This window comes from Miniopterus natalensis, chromosome 2, assembly GCF_054644295.1.
Source record: "Miniopterus natalensis isolate mMinNat1 chromosome 2, mMinNat1.hap1, whole genome shotgun sequence".
Classification (NCBI taxonomy): domain Eukaryota; kingdom Metazoa; phylum Chordata; class Mammalia; order Chiroptera; family Miniopteridae; genus Miniopterus; species Miniopterus natalensis.
The window spans coordinates 97,623,729-97,639,085 of record NC_142082.1 but is presented as its reverse complement, the minus strand read 5'-3'; the positions used below and the strand labels follow the sequence as shown (position 1 = coordinate 97,639,085).

At 39.0% G+C, this 15,357-nt stretch overlaps 1 protein-coding gene across 3 annotated transcripts in view; it reads left to right on the top strand.

Moving 5' to 3' along the window:
* FRY (FRY microtubule binding protein) overlaps positions 1-15,357 on the top strand; it is a 505,671-nt gene that overhangs the window by 315,169 nt on the left and 175,145 nt on the right. For all 3 annotated transcript variants that reach the window (XM_087814426.1, XM_016213841.2, XM_016213842.2), the window contains 4 exons: positions 3,546-3,653; positions 10,376-10,634; positions 11,930-12,112; positions 14,431-14,517. In XM_087814426.1, the coding sequence (XP_087670552.1) occupies positions 3,546-3,653; positions 10,376-10,634; positions 11,930-12,112; positions 14,431-14,517 (637 nt within the window). The remainder of the gene's footprint in view (positions 1-3,545; positions 3,654-10,375; positions 10,635-11,929; positions 12,113-14,430; positions 14,518-15,357) is intronic.

Here is a 15,357-nt window from a genome sequence, read left to right as displayed (position 1 = left end):
TTGAAAAAAAATCTGTGTGTAAGGGGACCCATGCAGTTGAAACCCATGTTGTTCAAAGGTCAACTGTATTTTGTTCTCATCATCTTAGAATCAGATTCCTACGAAGTGTTAAAACAATAAAAACATAATTTTATAATATTTGACTAACTCTGAAAATAAGGTCAAACCTGGTATAGATCTATTTTGATTATATCTGAAGTATCATTAGGCCAGTAAGTTAGAAAATGGGGCCTAAGACTCATTCACAGGTTCACATTTTTCAAAGTGGTGTTTTGTTCCCAAGCTTGATCACAGAACTACAGTGACATTACCAGTTTACAGACATTCTATGTTTATCAATCTAAAATTCACCTGTTTCTAGTGACAGCCCTGAACTGAGTTGAACCTGCTGAATAGTCTCTATGCAACCATATCATAGAAATATTGGATTTTTAAAAAACTCTCCTAACTTTGAATGTAGAAATCAAGTGTTCTTAACCAAAATCTAAAATCTAGATTTGTGATCAGAGTTCTACAGAAGAAATTCATACAACTTGTATTTGCTACATTTGATTAATTATGACAGGAACTAGGATTGGGTTTTAACTTTACATTTTAAGAAAGTTTCTATTTTGTTGTTGGACTATGGATTAAGTTATATTTGGCTCCTGTGATATAAATTTTCAAAAATATAATTAGGAAAATTTACTTTGTTATTCAGAAATATCCAGTTCCAAAAACACAATTAGTTAGAAGGTTGTTCCCTATATAGGGAAGTTCATATTGTGGGTGTATATTTTACAAGAGTGGCATATTGAAAACAACGTATGACAAAACAAAACAAGATAAAGTAAAAATTACAGAATTATTTTAGATACATTGTTAGCATCATATAAAGTTAAAATGAAAGCCGCCTCCTCAGAGCTTCATTTGAAATCTGTCACCATTCTTTGGCTTAGTGTGATTCCTCCCAGACCCTTCCCTGTGTCAACACAACTATATATATATATATATTTTTTAACAAAAATATGAGATTATACAATGCATGCTATCCTGAAGCTTGCCAATCATTTATTTAAATGATATGAAGATCATATGAAGACTTTTCAACCAAAGTGACAGCAGAGTTGAAACTGAGCAAGGCTAAGAACATTAAATATATTGTCTGTAGCTCTAGCTCTTACCTCACACTTGCCAGATTGTCCATAAACCTTTAACGTCATTATTACATACTCTTTGGCTATATTAAAGCGATTTTAAATTTATAATGTAGAAGATATAGGAAATGCTTTTCAAGCTTCTGGCATAGAGTTGTTTCCTCTTTTTAAAAAGTAAAAAATGAAATACCTTTAAAGGAAGACTTTATTATTAAATCAAGAGGTCACAAGATAGAGTCAGGACCAAAAAATATATTCAAAACTATAAACCGGTACAGGTTTAAATGTACATGTAAAATTTTCATTTGTATTTTAACCAATACCTTAAACTTTTTCCAAGAGAGTCTTCACTTTTTCCTATTGAACCATCTTGAGACTCCCAAATAGGAATAGGAATATTTTTCATATTTTAAGGCAGGTTTCTGAATGGAAAATAACTCATTGCCACATTTAGGAGAAGAGTGGTGAGGTCCACACCACGCTAATGGGAATGGTTATTGGAGTTAATATTCAAGGTTGGTCCACCTCTTTCCCCGACCCTGCTTAAGGTTTGAACTTAAACACTAAGCATTCTGTGTCATGCCATTTCCATTTCCATCCCTTTTGTGTTCATAATAATATCTGTTAATGAAAATGATGTTTTGAGGGTTCAGATACTTCCTATAAAAACTCAGAGGGCAAGGACTACAGTACTAAAAGGAAATCCTACTATAATTAGAGCCTCTAATCTAGGCTTGCTCAATCAGCTTGGAAGCCTGCAAGAACTCTCCTTGGACTTCAGGCCAGGCAGGGTCATCCATTTTCTGACAGATATGGAAAATAACCCCAGCTGTTTAAAACATCTGGTGAGCAAGCTAGGAGGACAGTTCAAATGACTCACTGAGTTGCACATGAACCATTGGGAGAAACCCCTTGGCTCTACTTCTGTTCAGGTTTGAGGACGTCATTTGAAGGTCCTCTTTTTCAGCTGATTGAAAACCACTGCACAATGGCTTCCTCTCCACAGTCCTCATGCACCCCATGCAGGACCATAGAAAAGGAGAGAAAATAGTCTCACAGCTTTCCACAGAATCAGAGTATTTTAGAAATCAACATATATGTATTTAATTTTTTACATAAACAGTTTTGTATTCATTGTTAACAAACTTACAAAGCATGCTAGAAAGTAAGTCACAGAGTGAAATTGCTGTCTGATGGTCATCTTTAGATTGTAGAGAATTCTCTTTGTTGCATTTCTGTTTGGACCACAGTTACTGTTCCAGGAATTACTGCTATGCTACTTTGCATTTTCATTATTGTGTTTGTGTCCTACAATTGTTTTAATTTGGTGACAACTTTATGCTTATTCTCAGAAGACTGAATTCTCAGAATTTAAATATGCTGTTATATTTTATCACTTAGGTTGTTTGAAAAACTTAATGGGGCCCGGCCGGGCGTGGCTTAGCGGTTAAGCGTCGACCTAGGACCCAGGCAATCAGGGTTCGATTCCCGGTCAGGGCACATGCCCGGGTTGCGGGCTGCAGCCGATCAATGACTCTTTCATCATTGATGTTTCTATCTCTCTCTCTCCCTCTCCTTTCTTCTCTCTGAAATCAATAAAGATATATTTTTAAAAAAAGAAAAAAGAAAAACGTAATGGGTAGTTAAGCTTTTCCATAAGGTTATTGATAAAATATATGGTTAGGAAGGCAGTTACCTATTTAAACAACTAAATATTTAAGCAATTTATTACAGAATTTACATTTTTCTCTCAGACTTTAAAACAATATAGAAGGCATTAATTACTTTTCAACATTCATATTCTCAAGAAAGTAAAAAGAAGGGAGGAATCTCTGTAGAGGTCAGGCACCTCAGAATACTTTTTAAAATCAGAAATGGGTGCACAGCAATATGCACTGCAGTATTTTACTTGACATTATGTAAGACTTATTTTTTGAAGCACTTCATTTTTTAAAAAATGAGGGTGGGAACTCTAGAGGAGAAGCATAACTCATCATGGAGAAAAGCTTCCAGATGCCATACTTGGTAGAGATAGTATTCCTTGTATAAAGTCCCGTTTTTAATTACTGAATGTACGAATGCATTTAAACATTTCAATAAATTCAATGTTTTAAATGCAGTCTACATGGACCAAGTCCCATGGAACCAACTGAATGGCAAGCTGTATGGTAGAATGCTATTGATATCAGCATTTTCCTTTTCAGATATATACCTCTGTCTAACATTTAAATCTTTATCAGTTCTCTTAGACCTGCCAGCCTCTAAAGGTCGTAAGAGACTAATATGGAGCAAGCATCAGACAGTGATTCAGAAGGCATGCATGGGTTCTAGTCTTTGTTCACATAGTTGATCAATTTTTTTTAATTTATCATAACCATTGACTGTTTAAACTTTGTTTCCACATTCTAGGGGTGAGAGGAAGCCCAAAATAGACCTCTTCAGGACATGCGTTGCTGCTATTCCCCGGCTGCTTCCGGATGGGATGTCAAAACTTGAACTCATTGACTTGCTGTCTAGGTAGGTGGGAATGATAGTGGACATTCTTTGATTAAATTGATTTTAATCCTTTGTCATGATTCCCCAAAAAAGAAAATGATTATTAAAAATTGATAAAGATTTACCAAATGAGGCATTATTCTAGATACTGTGTGTAGGGAAGGAGGAATAAAGAAAATTTTTGTTGTGTTTTTCCCATGTTCAAGAGGCTTTAAATCCAATGTAGAAACCAATACATAAGGTAACTAATAATCCAAGGCCTGGAACTGTGCAAATTAACAGCACAAAAAGTGTGTCACAAAGTTCAGTGAGTGGAGGGATTCCGATGGACTGGGGAGGCTGGTACATAACTCCCAGGAGAAGGTGGAGCTGGAGCTGCCCTTCAAAGGAAAGAGAATCAGAAAGGCGAAGGCAGTGGCGTGAGCAAGCGCGTAGCGGTGGGGCTGGGATGTGAGGAAATTAGTCTGCAGCCCACTGAAACCCCGCCGGGGGCCACGAAGGTGGGTAATAGGGAGCCTCAGCTAATTTTAGTACTTTAGAAATCTGCCCCAAATTATATATTTATCACCCTCCCCATTCCCCACAAGAACACACAGTCCAACTAGAACTTAATTTGCTTTGAGTGAAATTGTATCATTTTTGCTAAGTAAGCTTAACTTTCTCATGTTGATCTCAGGTTCTCATTGACAATTATGCCTGTTGATTTAAAAATCAAAAGTTACTTATGATCCAAATGCCGTTTCGAAGGCAACATCATGAGAAACACAGAGTACATGGAGGGAATGGAAGTGGGAGAAAAAAGTTACCATTGATTTGAAAAAATAAGAAAGAAACAGGAGTTTAGAAACCCAATGATAAACAGAAATAAGGTGTGAGAGGCTGATTTTCAGCTCATCTTTACTATTAGCTGAGGCAATCAGACTGATGTAGTTTTAAGCAAAATAGTAACATGATAACAAATTCCATTTTAGGCAGTTAATCTGATATGGAGGAATAAAGAGTAACAAATATTAGTGCAGACTGAACGAAAGATGCATTATGTATGAATAACCTTGTTCACCCACATTCTCTAGCCTTGGAGAGCACCCTTCTATCAATATCCATAAAATGCCCAAGCTCCCGTCCCACATGACTGCGGTCACCCAGTGGCCTCCCCTGGCTTCTGGGTATCTCCATGGAGTACTGTGTCTTCTGGCAATTGTGGTCACAGTGCTCCCGCTTTGGACAGCCAGCTTGGCTTCCTCTGTTGACCACTTGCTGCCATCAGTCAATGACTTTTGTAGCCTCCTGTTCTTCCCATTCCTCTTCATTCCAAGTATAGACACAGCCACTCCTTTCCTTCATCCAGTCACCACTAGCACAAGGATGGTGCTGGGTTGTGAGGTGTACTGAAGATTCATTCCTTTGAAAATCACCCTTGCCCGGTCGGGCGCGGCTCAGCGGTTGAGCGTCGACCTAGGATCCAGGCAATTGGGCTTCGATTCCCGGTCAGGGCACATGCCTGGGTTGTGGGCTTGATCAATGACTCTCTCATCATTGATGTTTCTATCTCTCTCTCCCTCTCCTTTCCTCTCTCTGAAATCAATAAAGATATATTAAAAAAAAAAAAAAAGAAAATCACCCTTTCAGGCCTTAGTACCTCTGACCAAAGCCTTCTACCCCTCAAGCTGGCTTTGTCACCTGTAACTTATTCTTGGCTATACTCAGTGATCTCCAGGCCTTGGGTCCTTCCTCTCTCTTCCACTCCATGTTTAGGACATACTTTAAGAAGAATATAAGGTTAAAAAAATTACAGCCCAGGCTTTTGCTGAGGCCTAGCAACTGGAATGTGCCCTGAGCAGGGTAGCGTGGGGAAAAGGGGAAATAACCCTGGATCAAGAAGGGACTTTAGGTCCCAGGTGAGGATAAGATCTGAGGAGGAAAAAAGGATGGATTCCCAAAGAGTTAATAAACGTGGTGACTGAGAGGTGGGGAGAGTTGAGGAAGAAAGAAACTAAAATACTCTGTACTAATAGTATCCAAGGGTGATGGCAGGCTGCAAATGCAGAGAACAGTGTCCTCATTACCCAGAAATATAAAGGGCAGCCTGTCCATTTGCCATGGACAACAGTGGAGAGGGTGATGTGACTCAGGGACAAGTATCTCCACAGAGGAGGGTCTGCTGAGTGAAAATGCTGGATGTCGCAGTGAGAAATTTAGGGAAGAAGCCACGCTCCATGGCCTGTGAACCACCAGAAAGTGAGAGGTGGCCATCTGAGAGATTTGGAGGCAGTACCAAACAATGGAAATAAAACAGAATCATTTGGAAATTCTGCATTTTGTATGCCTGAGTTGCCATTTTACTAGCCATGTGATCTAGACAAATTATTAACCCCTCAGCCTATCATTTTTTCCTTGGTAAAATTGGAATAATACTGCCTATCTCATAAGACTGTTGTAAGGGCTAAATGACATAAGGTATGCCCTCTGGTTAATTCAGGGGGAAATGTGGCAGGAGGGAGAAGACAGTTATCAGTTAAATTGCAGTAGAAGGAAAGTTCACTCATCTCAATGAAGTTCTGATTGGTGGTGATGACGTACACTAAGGCCTTTGAAATACTAAGTTTTTTAAATGTCATGCAGTGTTCTTGTAAAGTCTCTAATGCCATTTTGCTGTAAATCTGGGTGGGAGACTCTTACTTCTGGAATCACCTTGGTAGCCTGTTTAGTGATGCCTGAATCTTTGGACCATAGAGCCAGACATGTTAGGAAGGAACTCTGTTAGATGTCATTAAATGTCAGTGCTATTTATAGTGCATCATGTTTGATATTACATACATTCTAACAAAGCCCAAAGCAATGCATAGTGTTCTTATAATGGGAAAGAATAAATATTTTTTGAGAGTTCATGTCTTAGGACAAAATTTTTAAAATGACCAGACTTACATGGGAAGCCCTTGAAGAAGCTTTTTCATAAGCTTCAAAAGAAGCCAGAGGCTGTTCTCCTCAGGAGAAAGATCTTAAGCTGTGAGAAAATGGGCCCCTTCAGATTGCCTAAGAGGATCGGAGAACAAAAGTGTAGAAATTCAGTAGCAATAAATGTGGTTTCAAGTCATCAGCCACTTTATTCCCCGTGGTCCAATCGCATTTGAATTAAATTGACTCTTGAGACAATATATGGACAGAGAGGTGTGAGACCTTGTATTTCAGACTCCTCACAGTCACATCCATGATACATTTTTATTGGAGAAAAACTTGGATTTCCTCATAATTGGCAAAATAAAACCAATGTTTTGTGCCAGCTCCCTGTCCCTCCCAGCTCAGTTTCCCGGATAAGGAGTTTCAAGGGTGTGTCCCACATAACTGCCCCCAGGTCCCCTTCCCAGCATTTCAGGAATGGCTAAATCTCACAGACACTCTAACCTCAGACTTATACGAGTATGTTTGGCATGACAGTGGTATATGGAATGAACCAGGCAAACCCCTTTTTCCACGCTATGAAATTTCTGATTTTATATGTATTGCTCAGTCCACTTATGATGGCTGAATGGGAGGAATTTGTCCATTTAGACTCCATGGAAGCTACACAGGTCTTCCTGATGTCATGATAGGATCCCTGGGGAGCACTTCATTCCTGCTCTTAGTAGAGTCCGCCCTTCTCAGCCATCTGGGTCCCCCAATAATTCTTCACATGTTGGGAAGCTACTTCTCCCATGGCAGTTGCCATCTTTCTCCTCTCACTCTCCCTACCAGATGTCTTCTGCTCCATCTGTTGACCTTAAGAAGGACATTTTCCTTCAACAGTCTCCAGGCTCCTGCCTTCTTTCACTTCCTGCAGCATTATATATACACTAAGGGTTTGCTGCTCAATATTACTCTCCTTTTTCAAAAATTTGTCATAGGGTTTTGATAATGCATATTAATTACTTAGCATAGTGCCTACAACACAGTTAAGTTCTCAGCAAATGTTAGTTATTTTTAAGCATCCTTACATTTGAATAGCATATTATGCCATGATGTACAGTGCACTTTTGTATACATGCTAGGAAAGCCAGCCACCTATCAATTCCTATTTTCCAACGAGGAGATTAAACTTTAAAAGAGTCAAGCCTGGCCGGGCGTAGCTCAGTGGTTGAGCTTCGACCTAGGATCCAGGTGATCGGGGTTCGATTCTCAGTCAGGGCACATATCCGGGTTGCGGGCTCTATCAATGACTCTCTCATCATTGATGTTTCTATCTCTCTCTCTCCCTCTCCTTTCCTCTCTCTGAGATCAATAAAGGTATATTTTTTAAAAATAAAAATGAAATAAAATAAAAGAGTCAAGTCAGTTACCCAAATATATTTTCCTGAAGGCAAATGGGATTGACAAACGTCAATGGTTTTATACAAAATGACAGGTAAACACATTTTATAATTTGTGGACATTTACATACATATGTCAATGATCTTCTGTGGTATCTGAACAATATTTATCATTTACTATTTATCATCCACTTTTCAGTATATGACTGTCTAGTGGAAGATAGCTTGTTGGTCTGAGTACCTGAGTGAGAACTATGGTCTCAGTTGCATATATAACCTCAATAAAGTATTTGATCTTCTTTATTTTAATCGAAATGCAGTTCAAAGCGCTGTAAGTGGTGGGAGTTTATTCTTTAATGAGAAGAAATTTCCAAAACTTCTGGTAAACTATCTCAAGATTAACAGTCCACCTGTCAGCAGGTCCCTCCTCTTAGAAACACTTGTCTCCTGGGCTTAATGCTAAAGCCACTTCTGCCTCCATTGCCCTTGGTGACATCATGGGGGTCAGGTCCCTCACCTCTTCCTAATGACATTTTGTTTATCCTGCAACCATTCAGAGGAGGCGATTTCTCCTAATGGCTCTTTTCTTTTGGATATGGCTTGTGAATTTGAAATCACTCCCCGTTGATTCATGCACTTCTGTACAACAAAATTATTCCAAGCTGCTATGCTGATTCCATCAGAACCTGAGGCTCACCTTTACAAAAGTGTTCTCCACAAAAAGTCCTTTGTCTGAGCTACCAACCAAGGGGACAGGGGAGGGGGTACGAGCACTGGCTCTAAGTTTCTGCCAAGCGTTTACCCTGGCCCAGCCTGAGCAGAGTGTTGCTGCCTGTTCAATCTAGCCAGCTGGTCAGTGCCCCTCACGGAAGGTGCCTGGGAAGGACAGCTGCAGTGACATTGGCAATAGTGGCTTCTGTTGGTCTGTGTTTATGGCTGTGTCACTGTAGAGTCCTGTTAAGCTCTTTAATAGTTTTCTTTGTGTGTAACCATTTATCTGTGACCCCATTTTTGGCTTGGCCCCGCAGCTGGTCAGACTTCTACGTGAGCTGCCTTCTCTTCAAGTCTCTCTATTCTTATAATTACTGCCACCAAACTTCTAAGACAGTTTTTTATTATAATTGTAGTTTATTTTGCAGGCAAGGACTTGTCCTTTCTTTTCTGGTTGGGTTTCTATGTGTAATGGCCCAGCATTGACTGGCCACCTTCTTCTCTGACAGCAAACACTTTCAAGCTGCTGAGTCCTGGAAATTCTCTCCCCTAAACATCTTTGACTTTTCTCTCTCCCTTCTTTGTTGCTTCGCTGCCTCAGGTCACTCCTCACACACACACTTGTGGCCTAAGTCACTGTGGTGCCCTCCTACCTGGCCTTTGCCCTCAGTCTTGTTGCTTCTCCGAGGCATCCTCCATATTTCTGCCTATTTTTTTCTCAAATGTGCATTAATCATGTTACTTCTGTAACTTTCAGAATGCATTCATTTTCTTCTTATGATAACAGCCAACACTTACTGAGTGCTCACCACGTGCTATCTGTGGTGCTAGGTGGGACACAGACCTTCTCTGAGCTGCCCCTGCCTCTTCTCCAACACTGTCCTCCTTAGCACCCTACCCACAGACACCATCGTACTGAACTCCATATCCTGAGGGTTGTATGTAGTGGGTATAGTGCCTGGGAAATATTTGTTCATTGAATACATGAATGAAAGAATTTATAAAGCATATGTTAATTATAATGCCCCATACCAATGTTGAGATTTAATATAGGTTAAACCAGAAACACACTGATATTCATAAGTTGACTAGCACAGCCTTGGCACTACCACCATTTGGGGCCAGATTATTCTTCGTCACAGGGAGCTGTCCCGTGCACTGTAGGATGCTTATCAGCAAGCTGTCTTCTACCTGCTAGAGGGATGGCAGTAGTGCTCTCCAACATGTGATAACCAACAGTGTCTCCTCTCACAACCAAACATCCCTTTGGGGGCCAAACCAATTGAGGACACCTAGCCTAGCTTTTTAATTGCTCATTTTCACTGAGTCCCTCAGTTTTTCTAGTACTCAAGTTTCTCACCCTTAAAAGTGGTGGGATTTGATACTAACTTATTCTGTAGTCAATAATGTATCAAAAAGTCTCCATATACAGTTAAATGTCATGTGGTATCTTATATTGCATTCTGAAACAGAAAAAGGACACTAGTGGAAAACTGGTGAAATCTGAGTAAAATCTTTAGTTTAGCTAATAGCATTGTACCAATGTTAATTTCTTAGTTTCGATAAGAGTACCATGGTTATATAAGATTTTAATTTTAGGGTTGCTGAGTGAAGACTATAATAACATATTAGGGGAGGGTGACCCATTTTTCAGACACAAGTAAAAGCAGAGCCCTATAGATATTCCTTCATAGATCTGGAAGAAAAGTTAATAAAGTATGATTTTTTTGTCTTTTTTTCATTTCACAGGCTTTCTATTCACATGGATGATGAACTGCGCCATATTGCACAAAATTCTCTTCAGGGTTTGCTGGTTGACTTCCCAGACTGGAGGGAAGATGTCCTGTTTGGCTTCACCACCTTTCTGCTCCGGGAAGTAAATGACATGCATCACAGCCTCCTGGACTCTTCCCTGAAGTTACTGCTCCAGCTGCTCACCCAGTGGAAACTGGTCATACAAACTCAAGGAAAAGTCTACGAGCAAGCCAACAAAATCAGAAATCCAGAGGTGATGTTCACACTCTTCCCACTGATTCATATAGATGTAAATAAGTTGCAGCCCAGAGAACCTTGGGAGTTCTTACTTTTGGCTACCTCAGAACTTTCTCCCTAGTGGCAGCCCTTAATTTTTCCATCTGCCTTAATTGTGACTAAGAAACTCAAGGTGTGATATGCCACATCAGGTTAGATTTGTTAACATTAACAAGGCCACTTAGGGAATAGAAAAATATTTTTCAGATAGTTATGATTATAAATGTGTTTGTAAGAGCAAATGGCAGTAGGCCAGGGAGATAGAACTGGATTATGGATATGGAAATGGATATGGATATAAAAGTTAGCTTGCCCACTGGGGTTTTTTACAGTGAGCAACATATTGGTTATGTTACCCATATCTACAGAGAGGAAAGTGCAGTCTTGTGGTTTATTCTTTCATGCCTCAGTCCTGAATGGTAAAACTTCATGACAGCATTTTGAAGAACTGATTGAGGAGTAGGTTGTCAGAGGAGAACCGGGGCAGTGGTGGCATGGCATTGGCAGTGAGCAGATGGAGAAAGGAGTCTAGCTGGAGAAGAGCATACCTGAGAGTCTGAGGAACGTGGGGGTTCAGGAAGTTATAATTGTATTTAGGGATTGGCTGGGATCCCAGATGGGCTGACCTCAGTGACAAAGTCAAAGTCATTCTCCTTCCTTGTGTTCTATACATGCCAAAAGATGATAGGTTGAAAACAAGGATTACAGATGCTCATAAAAGGAAAACTAAAATGAAGGTGGACTCTGCCCTGTTCTCTGGCTTGCATTTCAGGCTCATTTGGTTGTGGTTTGGGAACATTCAGAACCCATCTCATAAACATCCAAAACCTAGATTAGAATCTAACACAAAAACAAGTAAGCAAGTCTAATTAGAAAGTAAATGTTTGAAAATGCAATTTAATAGTATCTAAAACTTTACAGAGAACTTAACTAAAAAAAATTAGGCCACTTTGATTGAATATATAGAGTAATTCCAAATGGTACAGATGGAAGCAGTTTTGTTTTTATTAATGTTAATAGCCTCTGAAAAGTTATTTCTTTTCACAGATAACAGATGACTGATGGTATCCCAAAGTAACAATGGATCTAAAACCAAAGCAGGATCTATGACATTTCATGAATAATAATGAATTTATGGGCACGTCTGGACCTCAGCCATTGTTTTTTATTTTAATATCACAAAATTAAATGTGCCCAAAGGTGTACATATGAGTAGTTTCTTCTTCTCCTCTTATTTTTCTGAATATAGAATGTTGTTCTTATTTATGACAGTTAATTGCAAGTGGCTCCAGCCACCGAATGCAGTCGGAACGAGGTCCCCACTGCAGTGTCCTCCATGCTGTGGAAGGCTTTGCTCTCGTTTTACTCTGCAGTTTTCAAGTGGCCACACGCAAACTGTCCGTTTTAATACTCAAGGAAATCCGAGCTTTATTTCTTGTCCTGGGTCAGCCTGAGGTATGGATTATTCTTCTGAAGTTTTCAATTTATTTCTTTCAACAGTTTTGAAGTTTAGATTAAAAATTGTAAATGATGTATTACTACTTTATGTTCTGTCACATCACACATAATGTCAACAAATAATCTTTGATTTGTGGTGAGTTTTAAATTATGAAATAGCACTCTTCACCTACAAGAGACAAGTCAGATATTCTGAGAGCAATAGAAAAGCCTGTTTATCATTCTCCAAGAGACAGTGCTTGTAAAAGGGTGAAGAATTAAGATTAAATTATAGATCATTTGCCTTCAATAATGTTCAGCAGACATTGAATTCAGCAGACATTATTACATTTATATTAGAAAACAAACTTAGGAAAATAATGCATACCATGTAAAATGATTAAGATACTAAGCAGTCTGGCTAACAGAAAGTAATTTAATTTTCATAACAGTAGAAAAAATGGCATCACAAGAAAACATGTCCCCTTGAGATGGGAGAAGTAAGCCCATGATTAAGTACCATAACTCCAGCTAACCTCCTGCCCTCAGTCAAATACACCCTTGTTCAGGCTCATGACCTGATGGCACAGATAGCCAAACCCCAGGCATGAGTCATTAAAGAAAGGCCAGCTTTTTATGCTTCTACTTCTTTAGAAAAATGATACTTTCCATTTTCTTGTTTTAAATCACTGATCTTGGCTTATGATCCTCAAAATGGTCATTGTCTTTTCAAAAAAAAATTTTTTTAATCCTCCCTCAAAGATATTTTTTCCATCACTTTTTTAGAGAGATTGGAAGGGAGAGAGAGAGAGAGAAACATCGATGTGAGAGAGACATATCAATTGGTTGCCTCCCACTCATGCCCAGACCCAGGGCTGGGGATGAAGCCTGCAACCAAGGTATGTGCCCTTGGCTGGAATGGAACCCGGGACCCTTCAGTCCTTGGACCAACGCTCTAACCACTGAGCCAGACTGGCTAGGGCTCAAAATGTTTTTAAATCTGTAATTGTCCTGGTTATTCACATTTCTTCAGATAGCAATCTAACATATTTTAGGACCATGCCTCTGCTATCTGGTATATGAATTTCTGAGACATGCTATATTTTAGTAAACCTCCATCAAGTTTCTAATGATGAAAGTACTGATAATAAAAATTACCATATATGTGTCAGTTACTGCCTAAGTGCTCTACACACATTTTATCTCATTTAACTCTCACAATAGCCTAAGAATAAGTATTGTTATTACCCCCAATGTACAGAGACTGAGGTTTAGGGAGGTTAAAAGCCTTACCCCAAATCAACAGCAAGGACATGACAGAGCTGGAATTCAAAGCCAGATACAGGTGCCCCTCAAGCACCATGTTTGTAACTGCTATTCCAGCAGACTCTAAGGGATTTTTCTCATACAGCATGTTGTTTTCTTTGACCAGCCATGACTCTTTGGAAACCATTCTCATTCTCATTTTGAAATCATTCTCATACATAAACAAAGACACTCCAAAGCTTTCCTATAAGGCTTCTAAGTAAACAATTTTTTATATATGAGCGTCTCTGTAATAATGACAAACATACATATATGTGTGTGTGTATATATATATATACACAGTATTCATGTAGAAGAAGGGATTAAGAACTACCAATTGGCAGTTAAAAAATAGTCATGGGAATGTAAAGTACAACACAGGGAATATAGTCAATAATATTGTAATAAGTATCTATGGTGCCAGATGGCTACTTGAAATGTCAGAGGGACCACATTTTAAAATATACAGTTGTGATACTTTTTCTTATGTTCATTCTGATTTGCTTCTTTTACCAAATAGCTGTACAACACATAGATACCACAGAGAGTATGTGAATAGTCTCCAGTGCAGTTTCTTTGGAGCTAAATTCAATCATAGTCAACAATTTATCAGTTATTTTAGCAGATCAGTGACTTTAGTAAGTAGCAATTTAGAGGTCTGGCGAAGCATATATTTGTGGGGTTTCCAGTCCTTAAAATTAACATTAACATGAACACTTCAGTGAATAATTCTGGTACTATATTTAGATTCTTGTGTACATGTATGAGTTTTTGAAATTCAGGTGCATGTCTTTTCAGTGCAATGTGAAATGGGAGTTCTAATCATCTTCCACTGAAACTTGAAAGACTCAACACAGAAGCATGGGGAGTTTTAGCCACTGCCTTTCACCATCTCAACACTCAGTTTCCTGTGGGAAAACTCTTATCACTATTTTGCAGGCTGTTCTGCTTTCATGTACTAGACAAAGGGAGTGGGCTGGATGGGAAGGCTCCATTTTCCCATGGCAAGTAACCGCCTCCCCTTTGTACAGGAGGATGACAGGCCTATGATTGACGTCATGGATCAGCTGAGTTCTTCCATTCTTGAAAGTTTTATTCATGTAGCAGTTTCAGATTCAGTAAGTACATGCTTGATTCTGATTGCTAATCATTAAGTATAAGCTCTTGACCTATCTGAAAAAGAGAGACAAAGAAAACTGATGTGGAAGATTTCAGGGGTTTTATGTGAGGTTAATAAACTTACGCAAAAGTACGTAGGAAAACAAGACAAGATTTTCAAATACTGGCTTAGGAGACATTCAGATAATTTCAAATGAAATTTGAGCCTTAGGTATATAAATAATATTTTGAAAACTGCTATTTCAAGAAGAATTGCTCAGGCTTCTTTAAGAAAACTAATTCACGTTATTTATTGTAATTAACATTATATGTACCTCGTATTTACAGGATGCTTTACAGTTTACAAGGTGCTTTCACATTCATTATCTTTTTGACCCTCATAGGTATCAAAACTCAGAAACATTTAGGGGCACGGGGCCTTCGTCACACAGAAGGAAGTGCTAGGGCCTGGGTTTGATCCTCATTGGACTCTGACCCTAGTAGAGCTTTATCTGATACACAGACACATCCTTCCTTATAAAGAGCATGTTGGCAGCTTTCAGTTTCCTGAGCAAGTAGAAGAGAGATTGGAATTGATTTTAATTATCTGTTTTTTAAAAAATCAGTATAATGTAGTAACAGAACCTGGACTAATTTCGGCTCCAAAGCTGAAGAGAGGCAGGGCACATCCCGACTGCTTGCAGAATCCACACTGCCAATGTCCCTTGTATATTCTTGTCAAATAACTATAAATGAATACAAACATAATTTGACAGATAGCTAGGAGTGACTACAAAACCTAAATACACTTGTGAGCTTTTTGTAGCCTTTTCCAACTGGAATTCAACACAGATCCCTAT